This window comes from Hyperolius riggenbachi, chromosome 1 (genome assembly GCF_040937935.1).
Source record: "Hyperolius riggenbachi isolate aHypRig1 chromosome 1, aHypRig1.pri, whole genome shotgun sequence".
NCBI classification, from domain to species: Eukaryota; Metazoa; Chordata; class Amphibia; order Anura; family Hyperoliidae; genus Hyperolius; species Hyperolius riggenbachi.
Window position 1 is genome coordinate 214,167,948 of NC_090646.1, and position 17,513 is coordinate 214,185,460.

The following is a 17,513-nucleotide window of genomic DNA, read 5'->3' on the forward strand; positions in this document are numbered from 1 at the left end:
AACCAAGAGTTTCGATACTGGCAATTAAAACACGCTTTTTGTAAGCAATTTCCTAAGACACCTATACAATTATATGGCTCTCCCATTATTGAAATGCTCAAAAATGTCCCAGTTAGGCACATGATAGGAGAGCTATATAAAACACTCTTAGAATTTGGTGCTGAGGAACTCACTAGTGAATCACGTAATAGATGGGTTACATGTGGATTGGATATTTCAGATGAAGACTGGGATGATGCTCTATTTGCCCCCAAGAAAGTGTCCCCATGTATACGCGAACGTATCACGCAAATATATATTTTTCACCAGGCTTACTTAACCCCTAGGCAGCTTTGTAAATACAACCCACAATCCTCCAATAACTGCCCTAAGTGTCAAGAGGCATCCCCTTCATTCTATCACCTCATCTGGAGTTGTCCAGTTGTGGCAGCTTTTTGGTCCCGTATTTTTCGGACTATAAGACGCTCCGGACTATAAGACGCACCTAGGTTTAGAGGACATAAACCCAGGAAAAATAAAAATATACTAAACCTGGTGCGTCCATGGTACAGGGGCGTGTTATGGACCTTTTCCCCTAATTATTATGCCCCCCTTATGTCTTTCATGTACTTTTGCCCCCCTGTGTTCACCTATGTCCCTCTGTGTCCACTGTCCCCTTGTGTCCACTGATGTCTCAATGTCCTCTGTCCACCTATGTCCCTGGTGTCTGATGCCCTGTGCTCTGTCCCCCTTCCTCTGTCCACTGTTTCCTTCATGTCCAGTGTTTTCTATCCCCATTGTCCCAGTGTTTTCTATCCCTGTGTCCCCAGTGTCTGCATGCCCCCCTGTGCCCCAATGTCTGCGTGTCCCTGTGTCCCAGTATCTGCATGTACTCCATGTTCCCAGTGTCTGCGTGTCCTGTCCTGTGCATCTGGTGTCATTGTCTGCCTGCACTGTGTCCCCAGTGTATGCGTGTCCCCCGTGTCTGCCTGCACTCGGTGTCCCCCGGTGCTTGCCTGTCCTCGGTATATCCATGTCCCTGGTGTTTGTTGTGTCCGCGGTGTTTTAACACATATAAGTAGCTGCCACATAGTCAGCAGGCTGTCCCCGGTTTCCCATATACGTACCTCTCTTGCAGCTTTGTTTATTGCGCTGTCCCCGGTACCGCCGTAACTTGTAACAATCAGGAAGTCCCGGACGGCTGTGCAGGGAAATGCACCAATCAGGCAGAGGGCGCTGTGATTGGCCACAATGACGGAGAGGTGGTCCCGCCCTCAACACCATCACTCGAGCATTGCACAGCATGATTGGCGGTTGAGGCAAGCGCCCCCGCCTGATTGGTGCATTTCCCTGCACAGACGTCCGGGACTTCCTGATTGTTACAAGTTACGGCAGTACCGGGGACAGCGCGATAATCTAAAGCTGCAAGAGAGGTACGTATAAGGGAAACCGGGGACAGCCGGATGACTATGTGGCAGCTACTTATCTGTGTTAAGACACCGCGGACATGGAAACAGCGGGGACATGGAATTACCGAGGACACGCAAAAACACCAGGGACACGCAAACACCGGGGACACGAGTGCAGGCAGACACGGGGGACATGCATACACTGAGAACACGCAAACACTAGGGACACGCAAACACAGAGGACACGGAGTGCAGGCAGACACGGCAGCGGGGGAAATGCAGACATCGCAGAAATGGGGTAAAAAACACAGGCACAGGTCCAAATATGTAACATTCGGACTATAAGACGCACTGACTTTTCCCCCCCACTTTTGGGGGAGAAAAAGTGCGTCTTATAGTCCGAAAAATACGGTAGTTAAATTCCTACACGACAAGATGGGCTGCCCCATAAGCTATGACCCTTTATTGTGCCTCCTTGGAGTTATACAAGATGAAGCATTAGACAATGCACTTAAATCATTTCTGACAGAAGTGCTAGTTACAGGTAGACAAAAGGTGGCGTGTAGATGGCTTGCGCCCACGCCACCTTCACATGATAACTGGATCAAACGTATCAGCACTGCATTACCTTACAAAAAGCTTGTATACATACACAGGGGATCACAAAAGAAATTTCATTTAATATGGGACAGATGGAAAAATCTGTGACTTAATGTTGCGGATTAAGCTACCTGAACTACATTTCTAAAGCTATGTCTATGCTCTAGGTCCACGGTATATTCCTATGAACGCTGAGACAACAGGTATATTATCTATGCTCTATGTACTTACCTGGTTTCTGTATATAGATCCCTTATGCTTTTACACGAGAATATCTATGTATCACTGTCACCATGATATGCCTATATGACTATAATATGGTACTCGATTCTTGCCTTGTATATGACGCTAAATCCTTTCAATAAACTTTTATTTTGGTTTAAAAAAAAATGACTAGAAGTAATTTCTCCATTTTGAGCTTTTAGGCCCTTGCAAGTGTGCATTGTGTTACCCTGTTTTACTGCAGGATAATGCAGCAAGCCTAGCACACTTACGGCACGGCATTGCCCCAGGAAGTGCCTGGTCGGCCGCCAAACCACCTCAAAGTCAACAGCGTGTTACCGTTGGACGTCCGTGGCGATGCAGTAGCAGCGGAAGTAATGAAAGTTAATGGGCAATGCAGAAATGTTAAAAATGAAGCAGCGGTGTGGCGTGCATGTGTGCTACGATGTGAATACGACCGGGAAACGTTTGTATTTGCAGAGGAAGAAAAGAGAAAGAGTGGCACTCCCTATTCTGTATTTACAAGCAGTGTGTATTTTAACAAGCAATTAACTTCTCACCATACCATCAGCGTCTCACCATACCACCTTGTCTGTTGCTGGGACGTGTGCTCTGCGGTTGGATGAAGAAAGCGTGGATGCAATTTTTCAAATGGACAGGAAAAGAAGAAGACTCTGGGCACCTTCCGTCCAGTGCTTTATTTGCAAGTGATGGTAGACGCAGTGGTACGCAGCGTGACCAAGCGTCTGGATAGACGCGAAATGGCCGTCGCCAGTCCCACCTAGTGCCCTGGCTCCTCCACCTCCACCGCACCATCACCATTGAGGATCACCAGACGAAGGTATCTTCCTGATATGGTACTCTGAACATTGTCTACCATCACTTGCAAATAAAGCACTGGACGGAAGGTGCCCGGAGTCTTTTCTTCTTTTCCTCTCCATTTGGAAAAATACGACCGGGAAACCCAGGAATCCCCGTGGTGTACTTCTTGTCCACTAGGGAATATGTCACTGGGCAAGGGGAGGCAAAGGGCGTGTGAGGCGGCGGGGGAGGGGGGGGGTAAGGTGCTATTCATATGACCTGTTGGCACACTCTGCCACAGGATCATATGAATGATGTTTTCTGTGTTACGGTGCGATGTGGTGGGGCCGAAGCGTTGCACTGCAAACGCAATGGCCACCTGTAAAACCGGCCTTTAAGCCTTCATAGCTTCACAGATCAAAAGGGATGTTCTGTTCCCTTTGCTCACCTACCTGGGACTTCTGTGAAATTACCCACAAAGACACAGTTTTCACAGTTTTTCAACTTCTGCCCTGTTTCTATGACCTGGTTTTACTTTAACGCATAGTGACACACCAAGTTTTAAATACCACCATTTTATATAATTTTAAATGACATGTAACTACCATTATTTTTACTACAAGCTGAGTAATACTGGTCTTGAAGAGACACTGAAGCAAAAAAATAAAATAAAATTATGATAATGAATTAGTTGTGTAGTATGGATAATTACTAGAGCATTAGTAGCAAAGAAAATATTTTCATATTTTTATTTTCAGTTATATAGTTTTTTTTTTTATAACATAGCATAATTCTCTAATATTTGCAGTTTACACACTACGCAGCATTCTAAATGATTTTACAGAGCAGGCTAGTTACCTTTTGATCTGTTCTCTACAGAAACCTGAGATAATAAGCTTCAGAAGACAGAGCTCACTGCGGCTTTGAAAGTCATGGAGCTCAATGGCTCTTTTGCATAGATAACAACTGGAGTTTCCTAACTCTTCCTGTACTGGAAATAATATTAGATTTATGTCTCTGCTCCTAATGTTTTATTTCTTAGCTGTACTACACATACAAAGCTTTGAGGAAGCCATTTACAGCGAATCGCGATAGCTGAAGGTAAGGGCTCCTGCGGGCTCACCTGTAGGGTTCTGGTACACCTCTTCTTCTTTTTCACTCTCACTGTTGCCCGCTGTGGGATATATTCAACATATACTGTTTTCTGACACATTCATTACCTATTACCCTCGGTCTCTTTGATTAAGCACTGCACTTTAGTTCTTTTGTGTGTGGCCACCATATTGTGGTGACCCCTAACTCCACTCATTTTTTATTTTTTGTATTTTTGTATTGCACTATTTATTATTTTTTATAGATCTATTGTATTAGTTACCTGATTTGCACTATGCACTTTACACTATTTACTATTTATTGTTATTTGATAAAATTCAGTTATTTTGCCCTACCTACTTTATATGTTGGATTTTAAATGTATTTTATGTGATGATTTAAATAAAGATGTAATATATTTTGGCCTAATCATTTTGGTGCAGTTCATTGAGGTGGTCTTTTCTCCTTAGTTCATCTCTGGGTCACTTTAACTTTCAACTCAGTAGCCTAAAGCTGGCCATGCACCATACAATTGATTGTACAATCTTGTGCACCGCTTCCACATCTATCTAGTATGAGGGACTACCTGATTTACCCACTCAAAATATATCCAGTCAGTTTATCCTTTTACTACATAGATTTTGGAAAACTGGACAAGAGAGCACAATCAAGACTGAATCGCACATGGACACTGTTAAACATTGTACAACTAGTCAAAAATTGACCTTTTCTAAATATCCATATAATACAGAAATACAAACCTCTACGAGGAACAGAGGAATCAGAGACACTTCTAGATCTGGTGACAGCTGGAGATTTGAGTGAATGTGCTACCCCAGGAGACATGCTGCTGTTTGGAGTGTGTTCACTGAAAACATTGGGTGACTGAGCCATGTGACTGAAAGAGGCAGACTGACTGGGCTGCTCCCACGTTCTGCAATATGCTTTGCGAGAAGATTCAGGGGACAGGTGCTGGTTCACTCCTTCAACTGAATCAGGAGTCCCAGGTCCAGAGGCTATGGATAGTAAAGAAAACACACTATGCTGTTACTAAGCAACCAAATAGAAGACCAAGAAAAGCAGTTCAAGCAATACAGTGAGTACCTAAAACAATGGGTTTAACAGGAACCTACCTTACACATTACTTCATAACCTCAGAAACTAACTGTACAGTATCTCTTTTTGACACATTAAAACAACATCCTTCAATAATGTAGAAATACAATATTATTTGTGTTTGTCTATAGTACAGACACATTCTGCACCACTTTTCATAGTATATGAACATATAAGTAACTGTCCGTCAGAGGAGCTCGCAATTGAACCCCTACCATAACACAAGCACACATTAAGCATCTGCATTTTAATTGCATTTTATATCACAATGATAGTTACATAGAATGGTTCTTTACCTGGCAAATTTATGGTCTGATCACCTAGAAATAGACGTCTAGCAATACTCCTCCTATACCAAGCTCTCGGAAATGCTAAAATTTCACTAAGTCGACGCATGTCATACTTGAAGGAAGCGGAACCAATATCACAAACAGCTGAAGGAAGAGGGAAATCTGGGTTAGTCTATTTACCTCTAAAACCATCTGACTCTGTAGCAAATAACGCATTACCTGAAATGTTTATTAAAGTTGTGTCCATTTTGGTTGTTGTTTTATTAGCAGACGTTTCAAAGAACGAAGTTCCCCCAGAACGTCTCATTCTAGACAAGCTGACTTTTACAAACTCTAGGTTAATACTGAGAGAGTCTTTCCGGCCTGTGACTGATGTAGGCTCTTCATCCACATGACCTACAAGAAAACAATAATGAGCAAAGAAATCCTTGATAGGTTTTGTATCAGTTGTATGAACCATTCACCTAGGTGTAACCATTACTATTAATTGAAATACTGTAAAATACAAGCTATCACTGTGATAAAAAAACAATCTGACCACTAGTATTTGCCTTGCACAGTAACACGAAGTGCTACAAGATACAGTGCACCCAAAATGCTAACACTGTGTTGGCTGGGAAGGTCTATAAAACACCCAGCTGCCAAAGCTAAAATTATTTCTTTCAGTGTCTGAACAAAGGCTAAGTTCTTTCAGCATCAAGTGCACGAGTTAAAACTTATGAAATGTAGGAGCTATACCCTTACAATTATGCTACAATCTGGTAATAAAGACATCAAGATATACACAATTTTTCAGATTTTTTTTTCCATACCTAAGCCACTGGAACCCGGAGTAAGGCCAGAAACTGCTGATTTCTGCTTGCCAGCTCCATATGGGTGAAAAACATACAGAGAGAAGTCAGACATGCAAGCTGTGAAACTCAGGCCTGATGAGTTGCTGCTTGAGCTTGTCAGATCTGATGTGCTGCTGCTGTGACGTGTCCTTCCCAGGGGACTGCCTAGTCCAGGGGATGGCCCTGTAAGAAGGAGAGTCTCTTATATCACATGATATCACTGAAAATCTCAGAATATTGAGTTAAAGAGGGACTGGATTAAAAAAGAGCTTTGAAAATACTGCACCTACAGTACCTACAGCTGCGTAATATGTTGGCGCTTTATAAATACAATAAATAATAATAATAATAATTATTATTATAAATAAAAAATACAACAATACTATCTAGCTAAACCTCACCCACTGTTGAACATTTTCTATAAGTGGGTTGCTGCATCAAAGTCAGGCTACCACCATTTGAGTAATGCATTCCCAAAACGCAAAACACAAATACATTTGATTTTTTGGCTGTCTTGTTTGTGTTTGTGATTCTGGGAGCCTGTGTAGTAGTTGTCCTAGCATGCAAAACAATTCTTCCGGATCCCTTGCCTCAGCAGGATGTCCTGTGGGGAGAGGCTTCAGCTTGCAAGTAGTGTTTTTTTCATTAAACAAAGGTTCGTTTATTGAAGATAGTAGAGTAACATACAAAGTACGGTGTCACAATGTATACAGCAAAATACAGCAGTAGTACTATATAGTACAGAAGAATGCTCTTGAAATAGTCATAAGTACAGCTGAAATGTATAAAGAGGGTTTGTGCACATCTTTTTTTTAATAAAGATTAAAAAAAAAAAAACAGTGCAAACTATTTACTTGCATCCTGTCATTTGTTATTCGTGAAAGACATGTAAAGGTGTACATAGGAATTATGAAGTGGTATCCCTTCACAGTTCTGATTGTGCTTAATATTGGCATAAAGGGGGAAGAACAAAACATTTATGGTAAAGAGCCCCATTTTATGAATGTAGAGGATCCCGGAAGCAGGGTGAGACAAGAATACCTGTTTTAATTTAAATAGGTGGGTTTTTCAGCCATCTATCCCATATTCGGTTAAACTTATTGGGGCATTTTCTGTGCAGCTTGCAAGTAGTTAAATTAATATGTGTGCTTAAATTGAACCTGAGGTGGTATAAAATTAAATAATAGGTACTTACTCAGAAGAGGGAAGCCTCTGGATCCTCCAGAGGCTCCTCCTGTCCTCCTCCAGACCAGCACGGCGGCCCAGGACTTTAAAGGAGTTTGCATCTGCACTCCTCTTTGTGCATGAGTGCTGGCTTGTGGAGTGGAGTGCATCCACGCTGGTCATGCACCAATAAGGTCTATGCTTGCCAAATAGAAGGAAGCACTCGTACACAGAGGAGAAAAGCCATGCACAAGCAGCTTCATTTTACTGGGCATGTGTGGACCTTACTTGCGCATGATCAGTCCAGATACATTCTTACTTGGCAGGGAGCACAACCAAAAGATGAAGAGGGTCCTTGCACTGGAACAGTGGGCTTTTGTAAGATCTAGGAATAGTGTTGATGTGTTTGAAATACTCAAATTCAAAACCTTGCCCCAAATTCTTTCAGTCAGAACCTGAATACTTAGACATGCGTACTGCGACTGGGGATGTTAACGCACCCTTGTCACAGCCTTTGCTGCTGCGCTCCTTGACAATTATCAGGTAGCACTCACATACTTCCTCCTTCATAAGGTAGTATGTGAGAGCTGGAACATGACGTGGAGTGCAGTGGACAGAGGCAGAGACAAAGGTGAGTTAATATCCACTGCCCACAGTACGAATGTGTAAGGATTTAGGTTCCTAACTAAACAAGGTTCTGAACTGAAATATTCTGAACATGTCATCAACACATCTGGGAAGCATTTGGACTACCCATAGGCTTTCAAATACTGAGTTAAAGTGGATCGGAGATTAAAAACTAACTATAACAAGTAACTTGTCTATATATCTTATCTAAAGTTTAGATAGTTTACACAGCAAATCTAGCTGCAAACAGCTTTAATAGAATATGATTGATTATTCCTGTGATACAATGACAGCAGCCATGTTGTTTGTAAACATTACACAGAGGCAGGCTTTTCTGCATCTTGAGCAAAAAAACCTAATCCCCCCTCCTCCTCCCTCCTCCCCTCTGCCTCTAAAATCTCTGGCTAGTAATACCTCCCCCTCCTCCTGCCCAGACTGAGCTCCCATGAGCCCTTGCTACTGTCTGAAAGTGCCTTGGCTCTCTGAAAACCTGTGGGCGTGGCTTCTTTAGTTTATAGGGAATTAGAGTATTAAAACAAAAACAAAAAAGTATTTTGCTTGAAGAATGCCCGATAAACAATAGGAAAGGAACACAATTATGCAATGAGTAAAAGTTCATCTCGGATCCACTTTAACCACTTGAGGACCGCCCCCAGCCGATGGGCGGCGGCAAAGTCCGGGCCCAAACGACCGCAATACGCCCATCGGCGGGGGCGGCTGCGGGAGTGGCTATGCGGCGATCGCGTCATTCGTGACGCGATCAGCCGCCGGGGACTCGCTCCGCCCACCGCTCGTAGTAACCCGCCGGCCGTTTGGAAGCGCCGGCGGGTTACTAGCACCCGGATCGCCGCTGCACATATGTATAATAGGCTTTGTAATGTATACAAAGCCTATTATACTGGCTGCCTCCTGCCCTGGTGGTCCCAGTGTCCGAGGGACCACCAGGGCAGGCTGCAGCCACCCTAGTCTGCACCCAAGCACACTGATTTCCCCCCCCCTGCCCCCTGATCGCCCACAGCACCCCTCAGACCCCCCCCTGCCCACCCCCCAGACCACTGTTTGCACCCAGTCACCCCCCTAATCACCCATCAATCACTCCCTGTCACTATCTGTCAACGCTATTTTTTTTTTATCCCCCCCCCCTGCCCACTGCCCCCTCCTGATCACCCCCCACCCCTCAGAATCTCCCCAGACCCCCCCCCCCCAGAGTACTATATGCATCTATCCCCCCTGATCACCTGTCAATCACCTGTCAATCACCTGTCAATCACCTGTCAATCACCCGTCAATCACCTGTCAATCACCCCCTGTCACTGCCACCCATCAATCAGCCCCTAACCTGCCCCTTGCGGGCAATCTGATCACCCCCCCCCACACCAATAGATCGCCCGCAGATCCGACATCAGATCACCTCCCAAATCCATTGTTTACATCTATTCTCTCCTCTAAACACCCACTAATTACCCATCAATCACCCCCTATCACCACCTGTCACTGTTACCCATCAGATTAGACCCTAATCTACCCCTTGCGGGCACCCAATCACCCGCCCACACGCTCAGATTGCCCTCAGACCCCCCCTTATCAATTCGCCAGTGCAATATTTACATCTGTTATTCCCTGTAATAACCCACTGATCACCTGTCAATCACCTATCAATCACCCCCTGTCACTGCCACCCATCAATCACCCCCTGTCACTGCCACCCATCAATCAGCCCCTAACCTGCCCCTTGCGGGCAATCTGATCACCCACCCACACCAATAGATCGCCCGCAGATCCGACATCAGATCACCTCCCAAGTGCAGTGTATACATCTCTTCTCTCCTCTAAACACCCACTAATTACCCATCAATCACCCCCTATCACCACCTGTCACTGTTACCCATCAGATTAGACCCTAATCTGCCCCTTGCGGGCACCCAATCACCCGCCCACACGCTCAGATTGCCCTCAGACCCCCCCCCCCTTATCAATTCGCCAGTGCAATATTTACATCTGTTATTCCCTGTAATAACCCACTGATCACCTGTCAATCACCTATCAATCACCCCCTGTCACTGCCACCCATCAATCACCCCCTGTCACTGCCACCCATCAATCAGCCCCTAACCTGCCCCTTGCGGGCAATCTGATCACCCACCCACACCAATAGATCGCCCGCAGATCCGACATCAGATCACCTCCCAAGTGCAGTGTTTACCTCTCTTCTCTCCTCTAAACACCCACTAATTACCCATCAATCACCCCCTATCACCACCTGTCACTGTTACCCATCAGATTAGACCCTAATCTGCCCCTTGCGGGCACCCAATCACCCGCCCACACGCTCAGATTGCCCTCAGACCCCCCCTTATCAATTCGCCAGTGCAATATTTACATCTGTTATTCCCTGTAATAACCCACTGATCACCTGTCAATCACCTATCAATCACCCCCTGTCACTGCCACCCATCAATCACCCCCTGTCACTGCCACCCATCAATCACCCCCTGTCACTGCCACCCATCAATCACCCCCTGTCACTGCCACCCATCAATCAGCCCCTAACCTGCCCCTTGCGGGCAATCTGATCACCCACCCACACCAATAGATCGCCCGCAGATCCGACATCAGATCACCTCCCAAGTGCAGTGTTTACATCTCTTCTCTCCTCTAAACACCCACTAATTACCCATCAATCACCCCCTATCACCACCTGTCACGGTTACCCATCAGATTAGACCCTAATCTGCCCCTTGCGGGCACCCAATCACCCGCCCACACCTCAGAACGTCCTCAGACCCCAGCCCTGATCACCTCGCTAGTGCATTGCTTGCATCTATTTCCCCCCTCTAATCACACCTTGAGACACCCATCAATCACCTCCTGTCACCCCCTAGCACACCTACCCATCAGATCAGGCCCTAATTTGCCCTGTGTGGGCTCCTGATCACTCGGCCAAACCCTCAGATCCCCCTCAGACCCCCTTCCGATCACCTCCCCAGTGCATTGATTGCATCTATTTTCCCCTCTAACCGCCACCTGAGACACCCATCAATCACCTCCTGTCACCCCCCTAGCACTCCTATCCATCAGATCAGGCCCAAAACATCCTGTCATCTAAGAGGCCACCCTGCTTATGAAAGGTTCCACAAAATTTGCCCCCTCATAGACCACCTGTCATCAAAATTTGCAGATGCTTATACCCCTGAACAGTCATTTTGAGAAATTTGGTTTCCAGACTACTCACAGTTTTGGGCCCGTAAAATGCCAGGGCAGTATAGGAACCCCACAAGTGACCCCATTTTAGAAAGAAGACACCCCAAGGTATTCTGTTAGGTGTATGATGAGTTCATAGAAGATTTTATTTTTTGTCAAAAGTTAGCGGAAATTGGATTTTTATTGTTTTTTTTCACAAAGTGTCATTTTTCACTAACTTGTGACAAAAAATAAAATCTTCTATGAACTCACCATACCCCTAACGGAATACCTTGGGGTGTCTTCTTTCTAAAATGGGGTCACTTGTGGGGTTCCTATACTGCCCTGGCATTTTAGGGGCCCTAAACCGTGAGGAGTAGTCTAGAAAACAAATGCCTCAAAATGACCTGTGAATAGGACGTTGGGCCCCTTAGCGCACCTAGGCTGCAAAAAAGTGTCACACATGTGGTATCGCCATACTCAGGAGAAGTAGTATAATGTGTTTTGTGGTGTATTTTTACACATACCCATGCTGAGTGGGAGAAATCTCTCTGTAAATGGACAATTGTGTGTAAAAAAAATCAAAAATGTGTCATTTACAGAGATATTTCTCCCACCCAGCATGGTTATATGTAAAAATACACCACAAAACACATTATACTACTTCTTCTGAGTACGGCGATACCACATGTGTGACACTTTTTTGCAGCCTAACTGTGCTAAGGGGCCCAAAGTCCAATGAGTACCTTTAGGATTTCACAGGTCATTTTGAGACATTTGGGTTCAAGACTACTCCTCACGGTTTAGGGCCCCTAAAATGCCAGGGCAGTATAGGAACCCCACAAGTGACCCCATTTTAGAAAGAAGACACCCAAGGTATTCTGTTAGGTGTATGATGAGTTCATAGAAGATTTTATTTTTTGTCACAAGTTAGCGGAAATTGATATGTATTGTTTTTTTTTTCACAAAGTGTCATTTTCCGCTAACTTGTGACAAAAAAAAAAAATCTTCTATGAACTCACCATACTCCTAACAGAATACCTTGGGGTGTCTTCTTTCTAAAATGGGGTCACTTGTGGGGTTCCTATACTGCCCTGGCATTTTAGGGGCCCTAAACCGTGAGCAGTAGTCTAGAATCCAAATGCCTCAAAATGACCTGTGAATAGGACGTTAGGCCCCTTAGCGCACCTAGGTTGCAAAAAAGTGTCACACATGTGGTATCGCCGTACTCAGAAGAAGTAGTATATTGTGTTTTGGGGTGTATTTTTACACATACCCATGCTGGGTGGGAGAAATCTCTCTGTAAATGGACAATTGTGTGTAAAAAAAATCAAACAATTGTCATTTACAGAGATATTTCTCCCACCCAGCATGGGTATGTGTAAAAATACACCCCAAAACACATTATACTACTTCTCCTGAGTACGGCGGTACCACATGTGTGGCACTTTTTTGCACCCTAAGTGCGCTAAGAGGCCCAAAGTCCAATGAGTACCTTTAGGATTTCACAGGTCATTTTGCGACATTTGGTTTCAAGACTACTCCTCACGGTTTAGGGCCCCTAAAATGCCAGGGCAGTATAGGAACCCCACAAATGACCCCGTTTTAGAAAGAAGACACCCCAAGGTATTCCGTTAGGAGTATGGTGAGTTCATAGAAGATTTTATTTTTTGTCACAAGTTAGCGGAAAATGACACTTTGTGAAAAAAAACAATTAAAATCAATTTCCGCTAACTTGTGACAAAAAAAAAAAAATCTTCTATGAACTCACCATCCTCCTAACGGAATACCTTGGGGTGTCTTCTTTCTAAAATGGGGTAATTTGTGGGGTTCCTATACTGTCCTGGCATTTTAGGGGCCCTAAACCGTGAAGAGTAGTCTTGAAACGAAATTTCTCAAAATGACCTGTGAAATCCTAAAGGTACTCATTGAACTTTGGGCCCCTTAGCGCAGTTAGGGTGCAAAAAAGTGCCACACATGTGGTATCGCCGTACTCAGGAGAAGTAGTATAATGTGTTTTGGGGTGTATTTTTACACATACCCATGCTGAGTGGGAGAAATATCTCTATAAATAGACAATTGTGTGTAAAAAAAATTAAACAATTGTCATTTACGGAGATATTTCTCCCACCCAGCATGGGTATGTGTAAAAATACACCCCAAAACACATTATACTACTTCTCCTGAGTACGGCAATACCACATGTGTGGCACTTTTTTGCAGCCTAACTGCGCTAAGGGGCCAAAAGTCCAATGAGCATCTTTAGGCTTTACAGGGGTGCTTACAATTAGGCACCCCCCAAAATGCCAGGACAGTGAACACACCCCACAAATGACCCCATTTTGGAAAGTAGACACTTCAAGGTATTCAGAGAGGAGCATAGTGAGTCTGTGGCAGATTTCATTTTTTTTTGTCGCAAGTTAGAAGAAATGGAAACTTTTTTTTTTTCTTTTTTTTGTCAGAAAGTGTCATTTTCCGCTAACTTGTGACAAAAAATAAAATCTTCTATGAACTCACCATGCCTCTCACTGAATACTTTGGGATGTCTTCTTTCCAAAATGGGGTCATTTGGGGGGTATTTGTACTATCCTGGAATTTTAGCCCCTCATGAAACCTGACAGGTGCGCAGAAAAGTCAGAGATGCTTGAAAATGGGAAAATTCAATTTTGGCACCATAGTTTGTAAACGCTATAACTTTTACCCAATCCAATAAATATACACTGAATGTTTTTTTTTTTTATCAAAGACATGTAGCAGAATAACTTTCGCGCTCAAATGTATAGGAAATTTTACTTTATTTGAAAAATGTCAGCACAGCAAGTTAAAAAAGTAATTTTTTTGCCAAAATTCATGTCTTTTTTGATGAATATAATAAAAACTAAAACTCGCAGCAGCAATCAAATAGCAGCAAAAGAAAGCTGTATTAGTGACAAGAAAAGGAGGTAAAATTCATTTAGGTGGTAGGTTGTATGACCGAGCAATAAACCGTGAAAGCTGCAGTGGTCTGAATGGAGAAAAAGGCTCTGGTCCTTAAGGGGCGAAAAGACTGTGGTCCTGAAGTGGTTAAGTATCTTTTATTTTTACTGGCGGTTTATTTTTTTACTGACTTCAGTTGTGCATTTAAAATGTATTCAATGTGGACTTCATTGGTATTACAATGTAATGGGTTATTAAACAGTTTTTAGAACCATCCTTTATTAAGATTATTATAAGTTTTACTTAGATGCAGAAGATTGCTTAGAACAGCTTTTACATCCCATACTGTATATCAGGTTTGGGTGTATTGTATTCTTTTTCAACAAAAGAAACAATGTTACATGACAGTACTGCCATAGAATAAACTTGAAATCAAGGTTATCATACAGCTATACATGTTTAAATAAATCTGTAGGTTTAAAAATAAATTCAAAGAGAACCAGAGATCTCCCATGATAAAGTTTTTTTTTTTTACTTACCTGGGGCTTCCTCCAGCCCCATAAGCATGGATGCGTCCCTTGCCATCCTCCCGTGGTCCTCCATTCATTTACAATCAGCCCCGGTAACTGGCTTAGTTGGCTCCAGTCTGGGTCTTCTGCGCATGAGCAGACCTTTTGCGCATGCGCAGAAGACCCCGGCTGACGTCACTGAGTTAGATACCGGGGCTGATTACCACTAAACGGAGGACCGCGGGAAAACAGCAAGTGACACATCTGAGCTTATGGGGCTGGAGAAAGCTCCGGGTAAGTAAAAAAAACTATATCATGGGAGATTTCTGGTTATCTTTAAGTCCAGGGAGAGCTTGGAGGAGAAAGGATGGACAAGATCATTCTTGCCATATGACTTGCTGCTACAGGCACATCCAGTGTAGGTCTAATTGTAGATTTTACCCACAAAATGTTCAATGTTAAAGAGAAACCATAACCAAGGATTGAACTTCATACCAATCAGTAGCTGATACCCCCTTTCCCATGAGAAAACTTTTCCTTTTTACAAACTGATCATCAGGGGGCTCTGTATGGCTGAACCCCTCCCACAGTTTGATGTCAGCACCAGGGTGCTGACATCACATTGTGGGAGTCTTGTTGCATTGTGGGAAATAACAGCTGTTTCTAAATGCCAAAAATTAATCATCTCTTTCCACAGACATCACCTGCCAGCAGTAAATATATCACCATGTGTTAATGGTCAGAATGTAAATCAGGAAGAGGAAAGATTATACAATGGGCAAACACAATGGGCAATCATTTATAAATAATTATTGTAAAAAATTTTCTCATTACTGCAGTTCCTCTTTAATGATAAAAAAAAAATAATTACAGTATACATTTTAGCTATGTAGCTATGCATTTAGAAAACAAATAGATGCACAGAGGATTCATATCTACCCAGTATATTTAATTTGCAAACTGTTAAACAAATGATATTATATTTAGCACGACTGAATTAAAGAGAACCCGAGCTGGGTTTGAAGAATGTGATCTGCATAGTGAGACTGGATCTGCCTATACAGCCCAGCCTCTGTTGGTATTCCAAACCCCCCTAAGGTCCCCCTGCACTCTGCAATCCCTGATAAATCACAGCCGTGCTGTCGACACACAGCGTGTCGCAGCGGCTGTGTTTTTCTTTATAGTGTCAGTCTGCTGCTCTCCCCACCTCTTGCAGAATTCCGGTCCCCGCCTGCCTCCCTTCCCTCCTTGCTGATTAGAGGGAAGGGAGGGGGGCAGGGACCGGAGCTCTGCAGGAGGCGGGGGAGCAGCCGAGACTAACAATACAGATGTAAACACAGCCACACAGCGCGGCTGTGATCTATGTCTGATTTCAGAGTGCAGGGGGACATTAGGGGGGTTTGGAATACCAACAGAGGCTGGGCTGTATAGGCAGATCCAGCCTCTGTATTCAGATCACATTCTTCAAACCCAGCTCGAGTTCTCTTTAAAGAAAGAACACAAATGATTCTTACCTGTCACTCCTGATTTGTTCAGACTAGCTTTTGATCCACTTGGCATGGAGAGATTTCCAAGGCTAGCTTCAGAGGGATGAGCAGATCCCAGTGTCTCAAGCTCACTTCGGTTTGAGGAGAACACTAGGTCTAGTGAGGGCAACTTCAACATGCATTCCACACGTGAGACAGGTAGACAGCTAAACTTTATCTGGGAGGGCTATATAAAAAATAAATAAAAGACTGCAACTTAGAGAAAGGGATACCTAAAAACCAAACAATGAGACTTGCTTAAACAGAAATATGTAAATGATACACACGTGCCTTACCTGAACTCTGACATATACAACTACATCCACAGGGAAGGATGAATAAGCAGATGTTGAAGAAGACACTAATGAGGTAGTTGATTCTTCCAGTGGATCCTGCATATCAAACTGTCCGATATCTTCATCCTGAGCACTCACTGCTGTAAAGAAACCGGAAACAGCATGTTCATTTTTAATGAGAAGATGATATGAGGATAAAACCCCCTTAGAAGGTCAGACAGAATCCTTTAGAGAGGTAAACCGTTTCTCAACCATAACTCAAGAAAATATGGCTAGCCCTGGAAGGAGAGTTAACTAGTATTTTCTACTATAACAAAGAAAACAGCAAAACAGTTATATCAGGTTAAATGCTCATTTAAAAAGACACTGAAGTCTCTTAAAAATCATCTGTTTATTACAAAATCCTGTGCAACATTACTGTCCTAACTAAAACGCAGCATCCCCGCAGCTGTAATCTAACTAAATCCCACCTAACTCCCCCCTCTCTCTCCCCCGCAAAATCCACAACATTCTTGGTCGTGGATTTTGCTGCTGTTGGAGGCAGAGCTTTCAGCCGCAGCTCTGCCTTCTTACACGTCTATCAGCGGCGGATCTCCGCCTCTCCCCCGCCCCTCTCAGTGAAGGAAGACTGAGAGGCGGCGATCCGGGCTGATAGACGCACTGAGAGGCAGAGCTGCAGGGCTGCGGCTCATAGCTCTGCCTCTCATGGAAGCGCTGCCCGGATTGCCCCCCGGGGAGTTGGGGGGGGGGGCGATTTAGTTAGATTACAGTGGTGGGGATGCGGCGGTTTAGGTAGGGCAATAATGCTACACAGGATTTTGTGACTTCAGAGTCTCTTTAATCAGGACTTGTTTTCTAGGTTAGCAGTTATCAGATAGTTGCACTGAAAACAGTTTTCTGGGAATTTGTCTTTTTTCTGCTTCACACATTTTTCAAAACCTAAACAGCCTCAA

The 17,513-nt window shown here is 43.8% G+C and overlaps 1 protein-coding gene across 1 annotated transcript in view; it reads right to left on the reverse strand.

Annotated features, from left to right (window-relative positions):
- The window catches only part of BLTP1 (bridge-like lipid transfer protein family member 1), a 399,009-nt gene that overhangs the window by 39,923 nt on the left and 341,573 nt on the right, over positions 1-17,513 (reverse strand). Inside the window, exons 72-77 of the mRNA XM_068280272.1 lie at positions 16,561-16,700; positions 16,253-16,451; positions 6,322-6,525; positions 5,729-5,905; positions 5,516-5,653; positions 4,865-5,119 (exon numbers count right to left, since the gene is read on the reverse strand). Coding sequence (XP_068136373.1) covers positions 4,865-5,119; positions 5,516-5,653; positions 5,729-5,905; positions 6,322-6,525; positions 16,253-16,451; positions 16,561-16,700 — 1,113 coding nt within the window. The remainder of the gene's footprint in view (positions 1-4,864; positions 5,120-5,515; positions 5,654-5,728; positions 5,906-6,321; positions 6,526-16,252; positions 16,452-16,560; positions 16,701-17,513) is intronic.